The sequence below is a fragment of the Mustelus asterias genome, chromosome 9 (genome assembly GCF_964213995.1).
Source record: "Mustelus asterias chromosome 9, sMusAst1.hap1.1, whole genome shotgun sequence".
NCBI lineage: Eukaryota > Metazoa > Chordata > Chondrichthyes > Carcharhiniformes > Triakidae > Mustelus > Mustelus asterias.
In genome coordinates this window covers 91,532,762-91,548,854 of record NC_135809.1, presented here as the reverse complement: position 1 = coordinate 91,548,854, position 16,093 = coordinate 91,532,762, and the positions used below count along the sequence as shown (strand labels likewise).

Below are 16,093 nucleotides of genomic sequence, written 5' to 3'. Positions count from 1 at the left end.
AATTGATAATGTAATGTTTTATACAGAGTTATTTTTCCTTTGATTTGATTCTATGTGGATACCAATCAGATTGTTTCAAGTCAGCAAGTTCAATCTGCAACCTTTTCTTGTTCACATTTTGTAAAGTACATTATCCCACAGTGAACAGTTACCTACATAACAACAGCATCACTGCCTCTTTGGTGGCAGACCTAATCCACTCCGTTTCAATTGTTCGGGATGCTGTGGAATCATAAATTGGTTACAACACAGAGAGGAGGCTATTCAGTTCATCATGTCTGTGACTGCTCTCTGTAAAACAACTCTGCTCTCTCCCTTGTCTTTTGCACAACCCTGCACATCTTTTCTGTTCAGATTTCCCAACTCTGCTTTGGAAGCCATGAGTCGTTTGGTTTTAAAAACCCTGCACATCGTGTAACAAGCTGTCTATCTCTGAAACAGAATTTATTAGAGTTAATATTTGCCCTGTGATTCCAGTGACAAGTCACGCACAACTGCGTACAAGAAGGCTTCGTGCACTTAAGCAGTTAAGAGTAATACTGTCCACATAGTCAGTGTTTTGAAATAATTTAGTACTTGCTTCTGGTGACAAGCACAGTAGATGAGGAACTTTTACTTTGGAGACTTATTAAGGGGAGCTGTCCAGATGTGGAGTTTCTGACCTCCTCAATGCTTCCTAAGGTTGACCTTGGCCTCATCCAATCAGGGTATTATAGGAACAGTCCTCATATACTGAAAAAATAAGCTGCCTGGTATTCTCAGTAAAACTGGACAAAAGGGAATTCCCAAACAGAAACTTGTGCTCAAAGCTGCAGGGGCATAATGACATTGCCAAAACAATTGGGACAAAGTCTCTGAAAAATCTCAGTGGGAATGGACAAATCAAACTCAGAAAAGATCGTAAAGAATAATCCTTCTGTCTCAGCGGTATCAATAATGCAATCTCATCACTTTTTTTAGAAAAATATTTTAATGCAAGTCTTGTTTCACTGGTTTAATTATCTCATTGACTGTTTTACAGGTTTGGTTACCTCATTGTCAGAGAGCTGGTATAACTTCCTATTAGAAGTTCAAAATCGACTGAATAAAGTTATCAAGAGCGTGGGCAAGATTGAACATTCATTATATCCTTTCCATGATTTCAGATGTTTGGATTAGTTTGATGGTTTTATCAAAGAGGTAAAGAATGCCAAGCCAAGCTCCTTCCCATTTCTTCCCAGAATCTGGTGTTCAGTGGGTCTAGGTTCACTCTAGGGACAATCTTCAACCATGGAAATCAATGGACTGCTTTAGAATACCACTTTTTAAAATGAACCCCCCCCCCCCCACTCGGCCAAAATAAATGTTGATTGTGGGTGCACGGTGGTGGTAATGCCATTGAATATCATGGAAATGTGGTTCAATTTTCCTTTGTTGGGGTTGGTCATTGGTTGGCACTTGTGTGACATGAATGTTACTTGCCACTTACCATGCTTTACTGTTGTCCAGTTCTTGCCGTATGCGGTCATGGACTGCTTCATTATCTGATCAAATAAATTATCGGATTCAATAAAACTGAACTCTGCAATCACCAGCAAACACCTCCATTTCTGATATGATAAAAGGTAGCTAAAAGGAAAGATGAAGGGAATGGAGTTGCTTGGGCCTGAGGAACTCTTGCGGTGATGTCATGGGGCCGAAATGATTCATCGCCAACAGCCACAGTGTTTTTCCTTGTGCTAATCAGCCTGTGAAAGATTTATCTGCTGATTCCCTTTGACTACAACTATACCAGGGATCCTTAATGCCACACTTCGTCAAATGCTGTCAAGGATAATCATTCTTACCTCACCTCTGGAATTCCGCTCTTTTATCCATGTTTCGACCAAGGACATGATAAGTTCTGGAGCCAAGTGGTCCTTGTGAATCCCAAACTGAGCATCAGTGAACAGGTTAATGGGGAGTATGTGTTGCTGGGTAATAGGGTCCACAATATTTTCCACACTTATTGATGATCAAGAATAGACAGGATTGGATTTCTGTAATGTGGAAATGCCGGCGTTGGACTGGGGTAAACACAGAAGTCTCACAACAGCAGGTTAAAGTCCAGCAGGTTTATTTGGTAGCCCAAGCCACTAGCTTTTGGAGCGCTGCCCCTTCATCAGGTGAGTGGGAATTCTATTCACAAACGGCATATAAAGACACAAACTCAATTTACAAAATAATGGTTGGAATGCGAGTCTCTACAGGTGATTAAGTCTTAAAGGTACAGACAATGAGAGTGGAGAGAGCGTTAAGCACAGGTTAAAGAGATGTGTATTGTCTCCAGCCAGAACAGTTAGTGAGATTTTGCAAGCCCAGGCAAGTTGTGGGGGTTACAGATAGTGTGACATGAACCCAAGATCCCGTTTGAGGCCGTCCTCATGTATGTGGAACTTGGCTATCAGTCTCTGCTCAGCAACTCTGCGTTGTCGTGTGTTGTGAATTGTTTGTAAATTGAGTTTGTCTTTATATGTCCTGTTAGTGAATAGAACTCCCACTTACCTGATGAAGGGGCAGCGCGCCAAAAGCTAATGGCTTGTGCTACCAAATAAACCTGTTGGACTCTAACCTGGTGTTGTGAGACTTCTTATTGGATTTCTATACACAGGATATGCTTGAGTAACTTTCTACTTTATTAGATGGCAGTTACCATAGTAACCAACCAATAAAGAGACCTGACCTGGGGAGGTAAAAACTTAACCTTGTTAAAGAACTTTTTCAGACAATGCAGAGTAGGGGAGTAATTTGTAAAAATGTACACATCCTTTCTCTGTTCCTTAAATATCTCTTAGAAGTCATTAAGCATAGATACAACCCTAATCATGTGTATGGTCAAAGCCTTAACTAGAAAGCCTTATTTGGAAAGTCCATTAACCACAAATTTCCAGTGCTTTTAGTGTTTTTGTAACTGTATTTTCACTCTGGTCTTTTTTTTTAAACCTTTATGGTCAGATTTGGAGAATAAATTCCACATTATGTCCAAAACAAAAACACAATGAACAAGGAGTGTTATAGTGATGTCGGACTGTGAACTCTGCATAAAACATTAATTGCCTATGCAATTGTTCTGTGATGTTTATAAAGTAATCCACAGCATCATGGTTCTTGCACTTTCACTGCTCTTTATTCAGAATCTCTATGAAATAGTGCACCAAGGAGTATCAGTATTGAGGGATATGGTGACATGAGATGGATGGGGATTTGTGTGTAAAGCTGCCCTAATGTGGACTGTCTTTGCTGTTTCGTGCTAATAAATTGTTGTTCAAAAGAATTCTTCCATGACTACTCTTTACCTGGAGATCGTTTCACTCCGAGCGAAAAACTGAACCTGCTGCAGGATTTATAGATGGAGACCTTATTGAGAGTTTCTTGGATCTGAGCCGACCTAAAATGCAGGAGGTGGCTGCAGGCCTACAGGTAATGTGTGACTGTGTAACTAATTAATCAAGATACCTTTTCAGATGATGTGAATTATTAAAAGCTGTTTTAGTGCATTGATTATTTTTCAATTGGCCAAAAATGTCACTTCATCATATGCTTTAGACCCATCATAGCTCTGCATGAAAAGCCAATCACCAAATATAACATTCTCAAGAATCCAGTCTTTGAATGTACTTGCTTGTAACGTGGAATTTTCCACACATGTACAAAGGAGAATCACTATTAAAAATAGAAAATGCTGGAAATACTCAGCAGATCAGGGAGCATCTGGACAGAAGACAGATTGATGTGAAGAACAGTTTCTCTCCACAGATGCTGTCTGACCTGTTCAGCATTTCCAACATTTACTGTTGTTTTTTGATTTCCAGCATTTGCAGTATTTTACTTTTGAGACATTGTTACTACATTTAACTTTTTCCAAGTATAACAGGATTATTCTACAACATATGAACGTGCAGATGGTGTTACATGGGATAAACTAGGTGTTCCTTTTCCACTTGATAGCACAAACACAACAGCAACATACAAAGGCAAGAAAAGTCATAGTCATGGGACTTGCTTGTTTCATACCAAGTTCTGAGGACTAGCACGTTCATTTTATCCACCTCCAGAAGACTGTTTATCTTTCCATTTCCTAGAATAGCAATATTATTTATTAATTGAAGCAGATTCATATTGGAAAGTGCCTATATAAACTTGTTACACTAAACACCTTCACTGGCACTAGGATGTGTTGCAGTAACCCCACCTTCCCCCATATCCTTTGATCTCCAAGAGCTATATCTAACTCCTTCATGAGAACAAGCAATGTTTTGGCCCCAACTACTTTCTGTAGTAGTGAATTTTACAGGCTTACCACCATCTGGGTGAAGAAATTCCTCCTCCTCTCAATCCAGAAAGGTTTACCACTTAGACTATGATCCCCTGCTTCTGGACACCTAGAAACAACTTTCCCACATCCACACTGTCTAATCCTGTTATAATTGTATAGGTCTCTATGAGATCCTTCCCCCTCATTCTTCTGAACCCCAACTTCTGAAACCCAAGAGAAAGAGGAAGAAGGTATAGAATTCAGGGAGAGAGACTCTGAGGTTTTTGAGCAAATTGACATAGGGAAGGACAAGGTATTGGAGGCGTTGGCAGGCTTAAAAGTGGATAAGTCTCCAGGTCCGGATTAATTGTGCACCCAGGCTGCTGTGGGAGACAAAGGAGAAGATTGCAAGGGCTCTGACCCAAATTTTAATTCCTCTCTTGCCATGGGGTAGGTGCTAGATGACTGAAGAACAGTTCATGACATTCTGCTATTTAAGAAGGGTTGTAGAGATAAACCAGGGAACTGCAGACCAGTGAGTCTCATGTCAGTGGTAGGGCAACTATTGGAGAAACTTCTGAAGGACAGCATCTATCTCCACTTGGAGAGGCAAAGCTTGATCAGGCATTGTCAAGCATGGCTTTGTCAGAGGGAGGTCATGCCTAACAAATTTGATTGAATTTTTTGAGGTGGTGATCAGTTGTGAAGATAACGGTAGTGCAGTTGATGTAGTTTATATGGATTTCAGCAAAGTCTTTGACAAGGTCCCACATGGAAACTTGTAAAGAAGGTAAATGCACATTCAATACAGATTAATTGATAAAGTGGATTTAAAATTGGCTCAGTTGTAAGAGACAAGGTGATGATAGAAGGTTGCTTTAGTGACTGGAAGCCAGTGTCCAGTAGCATACCAGGGATCTCTGTTGGGTCCCCTATTGTCCAGTGGCGTACCACAGGGATCTTTGTTGGGTCCCCTATTATTCGTCATTTATATAAACGACATAGATGACTATGTTGGGGGTAGGATTAGTAAGTTTGTGGATGACACAAAGATTGGCCAGGTGGTTATTAGTGAGGCTGACATCTTGGGCTACAAGAAGATGTAATGGATTGGTCAAATGAGCAGGTAAGTGGCAGATGGAATTTAACCCTGAAAAGGTATACACTTTGGAAGGAGTAATTTGACAAGGAAGTATTCAATGAACGGCATGACACTAGGAAGTTCTGTGGAACAAAGGGACATTGGCATGTTTGTCCATAGATCTCTGAAGATGGAAAGGCGTGTTAGTGGGGTGGTGAAAAAGGCATATGGGACACTTTTTTTTCTTTATCAATCGACGCATAGATTACAAAAACAGGAAAGTCATGTTGGAGTTGCATAGAAGTGTGGTGAGGCCACAGCTAGAGTACTGTGTGCTACTGGTCACCTCATTATAGGAAGGATGTGAGTGCACTGGAGAAGTTCCAGAGGAGATTCACCAGGAAGAAGAGAGGTTAGGTAGGCTTGGGCTGTATACGTTGGAGGAGAGAAGACTGAGGCGCAACCTGATTGACGTGTACAAGATTATGAGGGGCATGGACAGAGTGGATAAGGAGCAGCTGTTCCCCTTAGTTGAAGGATCAGTCACGAAGTGACATAGGTTCAAGATGAGGGGCAGGAGGTTTAGGGCGGATGTGAGGAAAAACATTTTTACGCAGAGGGTGGTGATGGTCTGGAATGTGCTGCTTGGGAAGGTGGTAGAGGTGGGTTGCCTCACATCCTTTAAACAGGAGCTGGATGAGCACTTGGTATGTCATAACATTTAAGGCTATGGGCCAAGTGCTGATAAATGGGATTAGGTGGGAGTTCAGGTGTTTCTCGCGTGTCAGTGCAGACTCGAAGGGCCTCTTCTGCACTATATGATGAATATAATCCTAACCACCTCAATCTCTTCTCATATGTCAGTCTCACCATCCCAGGAATCAATCTGCCACACTTTCACTGCACTCCCTCAATAGCAAGAACATCCTTACACAGATAAGGAGACCATAACTGCAGACAATATTCCAAGTGTGGCCTCACCAAGGCCCTGTATAATTGGAGCAAGACGTCCCGGCTCCTGTACTCAAATCCACTTGCTATGAAGGCCAGCATACCATTTGTCATCTTTACCGCCTGCTGCACCTACATGCTTACCTTCAGCAACTGGTATACGAGGACACCCAGGGGCGCATTCCCCTCTCTCAATCTATAGCCATTCAGATAATCTGTCTTCCTATTTTTGCTACCAAAGTGGATAACCACAGTTATTCACATTATACTGCACCTGCCATGCATTTGCCCATTCACTCAGCTTGTCCAAATTGCACTGAATCATCTTTGCATCTCACAGTTCACCCACACAGCTTGTATCAGTTGCAAATTTGGAGATATTATATTTAGTTCCCTCATCTAAGTTATTAACATATATTGTGAATAGCTGTGTCCTAGCACCGATCCCTGCGATATCCCACTGCCTGCCATTTGGAAAAAGAGCCCTTTATTCCTTCTCTTTGTTTCCCGTCTGCCAATCAGTTTTCCATCGATCTTAATACACTACCCCCATTCTTATGTGCTTTCATTTTACATGCTAATCTCTTATGGGACATTGTCGAAAGCCTTGAGAAAGGCCAAATAAACCAAATCCAGTGTCTTCCCTTTATCATCTCTACCAGTTACATATTCAAAGAATTCCAGTAGATTTGTCAAGCATAATTTCCCTTTTGTAAACCCATGCTGACTCTGTCTAATTATACGATAAAGGCAAAATACTGTGGATGCTGGAATCTGAAACAAAAACAGAAAATGCTGGAAAATCCCAGCAGCTCTGACAGCATCTGTGGGGAGAGAATAGAGCCAGCGTTTTGAGTCTGAATGACCCTTTGTCAGATAAAGGGGAACCTGTAGATTTGTACTGAGATTTCAAAAAAGATATTTGATAAGGTGTTAACATCAAAGATTACTATACAAAATAAGATCTCATGGTGTATGGGGATAACATATTGGCATGGATAAAAATTGGTTAGCTAACGGGAGCAGAACATAGGGATAAATGGGTAATTTTCGAGTTGGCAGGATGTAACCAGTGGAGTGCCACAGGAATCCGTGCTTGGGCCTTATCTATCTACAATCTATATCAATGACTTGGATTAAGGGATCTAATGTATGGTTGTTAAATTTGCTGCTGACACAAAAATAGGAAAATAAGCCGTGTAAAGGACAAAATAAGTTTGCAAAGTGATATATATATACATCATATATATAGGTTAAGTGAGTGAGCAAAGATTTGGCAGATGGGATCTAAATGAGGGAAATGGGAATTTGTCAATTGGCAGAAAGAACTGCAGCATTTTATTTAAATGGGAAGAGATTATAGAACTCTGTGGAACAGAGGGCTCTATCTGGTTATCCTGGTACATGAATCACAAAAGAATAGTATGCAGGTACAGCAAGTGATTAGGAAAGTAAATAGAGTGTTGTTACTTATTGAAAAGGGAATGGAATATAAAAGTAGAGAAGTTTTGCTATGATTGTACTGGGTGAGACGACATCTGGAGTACTGAATAGTTTTTGTCTCCTTATCAGAAGCAGTTCCGAGAAAATCCACAGGACTGATACCTGGGATAAAGGAGTTGTTTTATGAGGAAAGGCTGGACAGGCTGGGCTTGTATCTATTGGAATTTTGAAGAATGAGAGCTGATCCTGTTGAAACATACAAGATCCTGCAGGGATTTGACAGGGTGGATGCTGAAAGGATGTTTTCTACTTATGGGAGAGACTAGAATTAGGGGGCACAGTTTAAAAATCGGGTATTTCCCATTTAAGATAGATATTTTTCTTCCAAATATCATTAGTCTTTGGAATTTTCTTCCCCACAGAACAGTGGATGCAGGATTACTGAATATTTTTTAAGGCTGATTTGGATTCTTGACTAACAAGGGTGTTGAAGGGGATAGACAGGGACATAGAGTTCAGGCTATCGTCAGATCAGCTATAATCTTATCAAATGGCAGAGTAGGCTCGAGAGGCCAAATGGCCTTCTCCTGCTCCTAATGCATATGTTTGTATGCACCCAAGCAGAAATCTCTTCCCAGCCAGATATTTAGCTCATTCCTTCTTGAAGAACCTTCTGCAAGGTGGCACACCTGCTTTTGCTGAGGATCAGCTCTGATTGTTTAAGATCTTTTGCTGATTAGGAGTTTGAGAGTGTTCAACTAGTAGGCAAGTCCTTTGCTGTGTAATTGGCACTTTTTTTTCTTGACACTTACATGACTGATTTCATTTTCAGATTGATGACGGAAGTGGGATGAAGAGAGAAGCAACTGTAGATGACCTGATAAAAATTGTTGAAGAGTTGACTAGAATACATTAGCTTGAGCGCGGGCTGTGCTGTCAGTAAATCAGTGGTATTGCTGGTATTATCAGAGGGTTGCAGTGAATCCTTTATAAACAATAAGAACAGCTACAGAGCAACCATGAAATGAACGAATAATGCCTGGGACGCAAAGCCTCTTCACTCATAGCTGCGTTTCATCACTCTGTTCTGAGCTGCTGAGTTAGGAAACCTTTGTTCATGTGGAAGGCAATTTCAGGGCAGGCTGACAAAAATGACATTTTCCCTAGTGTCTGACATTAGACAAGGCCAAAAATTAAATGTAAAATTACCTACGGAAGATATTAATTCTCCAGCTATTGTATTTAGCGGGATGAATGTGATGCTCTATAGTTTTTGGAGCAATGGAATAGGCAGAAGTGATAATAATGTGGGACTATTGGGATTCAAGTTGAAGGCTGCTCAACTTTAATCCTTAGCTAAGTGCTCAGTGCAAACAAATTTATGTATTAAGAGTCTGCTGTGCTCCCAGTGATTGTTTTTTGAAACTTTGTGATGAAAAGTGTAAAGATAGTTTCTGCAAGGAGAGCAGTAGGTGTTACAATTTTACCAACTAGAACATTGAGGTTAGCACACTAACTCAACTGGGGCTTAAGTTTGAATCCAGTTCACATTGAAAATTTTTCTCTTTCTTGGCTGTAAGTTTCATGCTAGAATTGAATTTGAGCTAGACTGAAGCCAGTCTTTTATGCTGTTCTTGTTGACCTGTGGATAGTTTAATGCTGAAACCTTGTGGTCACCAAGCTGAATAGTCTCACTGATGTGAGAAATTTTAAAAATCCAATGCAGTTGGAAGCAATTCTCTGAAATTAAGGTTAGTAAGGCACATTAGTAGGACAGTGTAGAAGTAGCATTACTTTTAACTTGTGCTATACTTGACCAAGGAGTATTTGTTGTTGACATTGAATGCTTAAAATAGAAAATAGTTCAGTTCTTGTGCATTAACCAACAAGATAATAGGTTAAAAATAAAGTACATGAATAAAAAAGGTTATTTGCACACATGCAGCACTCGAATTGAATATTGCTGGACTGTGTGCCCAGGACTCATGAATTAGCATGTCACTTTTTGGTGCTGTGATACTGTAAAATGAGCCTGGGATAGTTGTTCAGAAAAAAAATTATTAGCATCCTGGGGTTCTTAAGCACCTTCTATTTGTGTTTTATCTGTAACCGAACACCAAGAACAGCATTGAGTGTTATAACTGTAACTTAGTATGCCTTAAAATAACAGCATAATTACAGGCCTCAAAATAAATAGCAAAACTTGGCAAATTTGCACTGTAGAATTGAGCATAATATCTTTTTTCCCAGTGCCCACCCCTCTCCCCCCCCCCCCCCCCCCCGCAAAATCCTGGCACACTTGGGTTTGGACATGAGTGTTGGTATGCAACCTCCAGTGAGTGTCTGAAAACAGTTTTGGTCAATTATATATATATATAAAAAAACCAAATTCCATTAGCTGCCTAATGGGTCTTACTTATGCATTGTAGTAATGCTAATGAGAGAACTTGCATTTCATTGATGCTAATCGATTTTGAGCTGTGCCATTCTTAAGAATTGGAACGTGGAAATTAGTTTACTGTAGTTTAACTTCAGAATTTGGATTTAGGCAGTTGACTATATTGTCCATCTTACATGTATATCCTTTATGGTCAGAAAGAAGACAAAACTTGATACTAAAAATTCTGAAATGAAAATAATAAAAATGCTACAGATACACAACAGATTTGTCAACGTCTTGAAGAACAAAAGTTGATTAACAGATCAAGTGGAATTCTGTTAGGCCCTAATTTGAGTTTTGAGGTTCTCTTCTTACCCCGAGAGGCTGTGCTTATCAAAGAACCTGCTTTAGGACTTAATTTCTAAATGTTAAGAAAAGGGTTAAGCAGAAATACATGCCTCCCCCACTCAACAAAAGCACTGGCTGAAAGGTGGCAGCATTAAACAGAGCATATCCTTACACGTGGGCTAATATTTTGGTCAAAATAAAGAGTGGTTGGACATTAAACTAGGAAATAATCGAATGGTTGCTTCTATTTGCAGCTGTTTCTAAGGTCTGTTGTGAACTTGGGCCTCATATCCCTTGACAGAGAATCACTGTGAAGATGGTATACGGACAGTGCATAGTACAGTGTTGTGTGCCTATTTCCTTTGGTTTATAGGTAGAGCCCCCTTCATATTGGAAGAAATTTTAGTTCTTCCCATTGTGGCTGTTTGAACAAAATGTGTCCTTTTTGTAGGCTGAAAATAAAACTGCTTTATAAATAATGAACAGATGTGCACTGTGCTCGAACCTTTTAATGAATATTTGTTATTTTCTTCAATAAATTTCAGTTTCAAAGTGTATAAAGTAGTTTCAGTTTATGTCCATGGGTGAACTTGATAGATCTATGCGGTTAGATACTTGAACCGGAGTTCAATTCTGACTGGGATGAAGGATTCCTTCCTCTGACATCAAGGATCCTGTATGCCATGACATGACATTCTTCCATGTCCCCCCCCGTCCGTCCGTCCCCCGTCCCCGTCTGAATACTCCTGGGCAAATCCTGACGAGGCATGAAAACTCGAGGCGTGGGGGTTGGGGGCGGGGGGGGGGAAATGTCAAATTCAACAACAGATCTTATTTTGTGAAGTTGTAAAACTCAGGGTCTGTGAGGGCTTTTGATGAAAGTATTAAATGCAATGGCACTACTTTGAAGAGAAACAGGTGAGTTTTCCCACTGTCATGGCCGATATTTATCCCTCAACCCATGTCACTAACAGAATTTCTGGCCATTTATCCAATTGCTGTTTGTGGGATTTTGCTGTATGCATGTTGGCTGCCATGTTTCTTATGTTACAACAGTGACTGCACTTCAAAAAGTGCAGCTTTTTGGGACCTTCTGAGGTTGTGAAACGCACTGTGCAAATATGAGGTATGTCTTCAAGAGCTTGCTTTGGTGTCTCTCTGATGGATATACTGTATATTAGGCTACTAATTTTGGCCGACAAATTAGGTTTAATTACAAGTAAGATTAAACAAGGACAAACAGAAAATTTCATTTTTAATACCTTATTTTGGGGCCCAACACAAACTTTTAGTCTTTACTTGTGGAACATTAAACAATTTGTAAAACTTATCAAGAACATGAGAAACAAAGTTCTCTTTGCTGCTTACAATTCAGTGTAGGGAATTAAAGAACCGTATTATTCAATATAAAAAAAACAAAGCGCAGTAAAAGACTGAGCAGATTAGATAATATCCGTAGAGAGAAATAGTTGACGTTTCAGGTCTGATGTTTCATCAGAATTAGGAAAGTTCAAGATATAATAGGCTTTTAGCAAAGGGTAGGTAGGACAAGCACAAAAGGAAGGTCTGTGATTGGGTGGAGGATGGGAGATTGAATGATGGTTGATTCTTGGCAACTTGGTACATAGCTGTTCAGTTGTGGAAAAATTAGAATAGCTGGATTTTCTTTGAACAGATAAAGGCGACCAAAATAATGAGGAATTTTGATTGGCTAAATAGAGAAACTGTCCACTGGCAGGAAGATCAGTAATCTGTTACAACCCCAGTTGATATCGTTGTACGGGAAGATCCCAGAATCCCTAGCTGACCGTAACTTTTATTTTTTGTTTCATCCAACATGGAGGAACAGAGTTACAGGACTGCTAATTAGATAAAAATTAAACATGAAAAATGGATCATAGTACAATACAGGGCAGCACCGTGGCAGTGGTTAGCACTGCTGTCACACTACATCAAGGACCCGGGTTCAATTCCAGCTTTGGGTGACTGACTGAAGTTTGCACATCTTTATGTCTGTGGGTTTCCTTTGGGTGCTCCGGTTTCCTTCCACAGTTCAAAGATGTGCAGGTTAGGGGGATTGGCCATGCTAAATTTTGCCTCTGTATCCCAAGATGTGTCAATTAGGGAGATTAGCGGGGTAAATATGTGGATTTACGGGGATAGGGTGTGATTGGTATTCTCTGTCAGCGAGTCGGTGCAGACTTGATGGCCGAATGGCCGCCTCCTTCACTGTAGAATTCTACAAAAAGGGCGAAAGGGAATGATGATAGGGCAAGAAAAGAAACCAAAGATATGTTGCTAACAAAGAAAAAACTGAAACAATCAAAAAGAAGACAAAATGTCTATGGCCTGAAAGTGTTGAACTCAATGTTGAATCCAGAGGGCTGTAAAATGCCTTATTGAAAGATGAAGTGCTTTTTCCTGGAGCATACATTTAGTTTCACTGAAACACCGCAAAAGGCCAAAGACATAAATGTCAGAGAGAGAGAGCAAGGTGGAGAATTAAAATGAAGCTTGGGATCATGCTTATGGACAATGGAGGTGTTCCACAAAGCTGTCGCCCAAATACTGGGTTGTACGTTATATGTAAGAGACAGAGGAACTAGGAGGAGGGTGCAAAGTGTGAGCAACTGTACTTAAGGTAGTTGTGGGAGTCAGTGGGATTATCATGACTATTTTTGATAACCTATCGTCAGAAACGGAGACCGAGAATTCAAGGAAGGGAATAGGTGGTGGTGGACCATGTGAAATGGAAGGGTACAAATTGTAAACAAAATTGATCAAGTTTTCCAATTCAGGGCATGAGATGTGGCACTAATACAGTCATCAACGTACCTGAAAAAGAGTTGAGGGAGGGTCCCAAGTAGGCCTGGAACAAAAAATATTTGGCATATCCTGTAAAAAGGTAGGTATAGCTAAGTTCTGGGACATGGGGATACACATGGTGCTATTCGTCAGGCCCTGTGTTCTCCGGGGTCCTGGGCTCATTGGCGCCTGTCTATCTGTTAAACTATCCACACATCAGACCAGGAGAGGAGGAAAATCTAGGCTGAAAGGCAGCCTGCTTCTGACCCCTATTTACATGTGAACTCCACTAAGTAAGAAGTTTAACAACACCAGGTTAAAGTCCAACAGGTTTATTTGGTAGCAAAAGCCACACAAGCTTTCGGAGCTCCAAGCCCCTTCAGGTGAGTGGGAATTCTGTTCACAAACAGGGCATATAAAGACACAGACTCAATTTACATGAATAATGGTTGGAATGCGAATACTTACAGCTAATCAAGTCTTTAAGAAACAAAACAACGTGAGTGGAGAGAGCATCAAGACAGGCTAAAAAGATGTGTATTGTCTCCAGACAAGACAGCCAGTGAAACTCTGCAGGTCCAGGCAACTGTGGGGGTTACAGATAGTGTAACATGAACCCAATATCCCGGTTGAGGCCGTCCTCGTGTGTGCGGAACTTGGCTATCAGTTTCTGCTCAGCGACTCTGCGCCGTCGTGTGTCGCGAAGGCCGCCTTGGAGAACGCTTACCCGAATATCAGAGGCCGAATGCCCGTGACCGCTGAAGTGCTCCCCAACAGGAAGAGAACAGTCTTGCCTGGTGATTGTCGAGCGGTGTTCATTCATCCATTGTCGCAGCGTCTGCATAGTTACCCCAATGTACCATGCCTCGGGACATCCTTTCCTGCAGCGTATCAGGTAGACAACGTTGGCCGAGTTGCAAGAGTATATACCTGGTGGATGGTGTTCTCACGTGAGATGATGGCATCTGTGTCAATGATCCGGCAAGTCTTGCAGAGGTTGCTCTGGCAGGGTTGTGTGGTGTTGTGGTCACTGTTCTCCTGAAGGCTGGGTAGTTTGCTGTGGACAATGGTCTGTTTGAGGTTGTGCGGTTGAAGGCAAGAAGTGGGGGTGTGGGGATGGCCTTGGCGAGATGTTCGTTTTCATCAATGGCATGTTGAAGGCTCCGGAGGAGATGCCGTAGCTTCTCCGCTCCGGGCAAGTACTGGACGACGTAGGTATCCACCAGGTACACGGTACATACTCTTGCAACTCAGCCAACGTTGTCTACCTGATACGCTGCAGGAAAGGATGTCCCGAGGCATGGTACATTGGGGAAATTATGCAGATGCTGCAACAACGGATGAATGAACACTGCTTGACAGTCACCAGGCAAGACTGTTCTCTTCCTGTTGGGGAGCACTTCAGCGGTCACGGGCATTCGGCCTCTGATATTCGGGTAAGCGTTCTCCAAGGCGGCCTTCGCGACACACGACGGCGCAGAGTCGCTGAGCAGAAACTAATAGCCAAGTTCTGCACACACGAGGACGGCCTCAACCGGGATATTGGGTTCATGTCACACTATCTGTAACCCCCACAGTTGCCTGGACCTGCAGAGTTTCACTGGCTGTCTTGTCTGGAGACAATACACATCTTTTTAGCCTGTCTTGATGCTCTCTCCACTCACGTTGTTTTGTTTCTTAAAGACTTGATTAGCTGTAAGTATTCGCATTCCAACCATTATTCATGTAAATTGAGTTTGTGTCTTTATATGCTCTGTTTGTGAACAGAATTCCCACTCACCTGAAGGGGCTTGGAGCTCCGAAAGCTTGTGTGGCTTTTGCTACCAAATAAACCTGTTGGACTTTAACCTGGTGTTGTTAAACTTCTTACTGTGTTTACCCCAGTCCAACGCCGGCATCTCCACATCAGAACTCCACTAAGGCCAGCTCAGAGTGTGCACCACTAGAGACAAATGCAAGATAGGTGTTAGTTAAACCCAACTCGGGTCCCCTCTTTCCAAGGTCCTGATCTTGTGTTTGTAGAGAACATGCGGGAAAAGTCTGGATTTCTCTCTTCACCAGACCCAGGTTAATGACCACCATCTTTATTAGGGCAATGTGCAGCAGGGTGCATGTGTTGTCATCCTGCTCCAGGCAGAAGAGGAAAGAACTGAATTTCTATCCTGACTGACACTGATGGATTTTGGAAACTACTTTTACAGGGACTTAAAAGAGAAGGATTTATACACACAGTCGGCCAAAATTTGGCAGATGGAAATTAACATGGCAACTTATTATCTAAATGGAGAGAAACTTCAAAATGCTTTGGTGCAGAGGGATCTGGGTGTCTTTGTGTATGAATCGCAGAAAGTTAGTATGCAGGTATGTAAGGTAATAAGGACAGCACATAGAACTTTGGTGTTCATTGCTAATGGAATAGAGTATAGGGAAAGGTAGGGAAATGCTGTTGCAACTGTACAGGGCATTGATGAGACTGCATCTGGAGTACAGCACAGTTTTGATCTCCTTGCTTGACGAAGGATGTAAATGCATTTAAGATGGTTCCGAGAATGTTCACTAGATCGATTCCCAGGATGAAGGACTTGTCTCATGAAGATAGATTGAGCAACTTAGGCTTGTACTTGCCAAGGTTTAGACAAATGAGAGATCTATTTGCGGTATACAAGATGCTAAAGCAGATTGACAGGATAGATATAGAGTGGATGTTTCACCTTACTGGACATTCTAGGAGAGGCCATAGTTTTTGATTAAGGGGTGACAGATTTGAAACCGAATTGAGGAGGAATTACATCACTCAAATGGTCGTGAATCT

General features: G+C 41.4%; 1 protein-coding gene across 1 annotated transcript in view; it reads left to right on the top strand.

Annotated features, from left to right (window-relative positions):
- The window catches only part of ddb1 (damage-specific DNA binding protein 1), a 73,144-nt gene extending 62,114 nt beyond the window's left edge, over positions 1–11,030 (top strand). Inside the window, exons 25-27 of the mRNA XM_078220521.1 lie at positions 1,022–1,124; positions 3,315–3,438; positions 8,581–11,030. Coding sequence (XP_078076647.1) covers positions 1,022–1,124; positions 3,315–3,438; positions 8,581–8,664 — 311 coding nt within the window. The 3' untranslated portion in view covers positions 8,665–11,030. The remainder of the gene's footprint in view (positions 1–1,021; positions 1,125–3,314; positions 3,439–8,580) is intronic.
- The last annotated feature ends 5,063 nt before the right edge of the window (positions 11,031–16,093 follow it).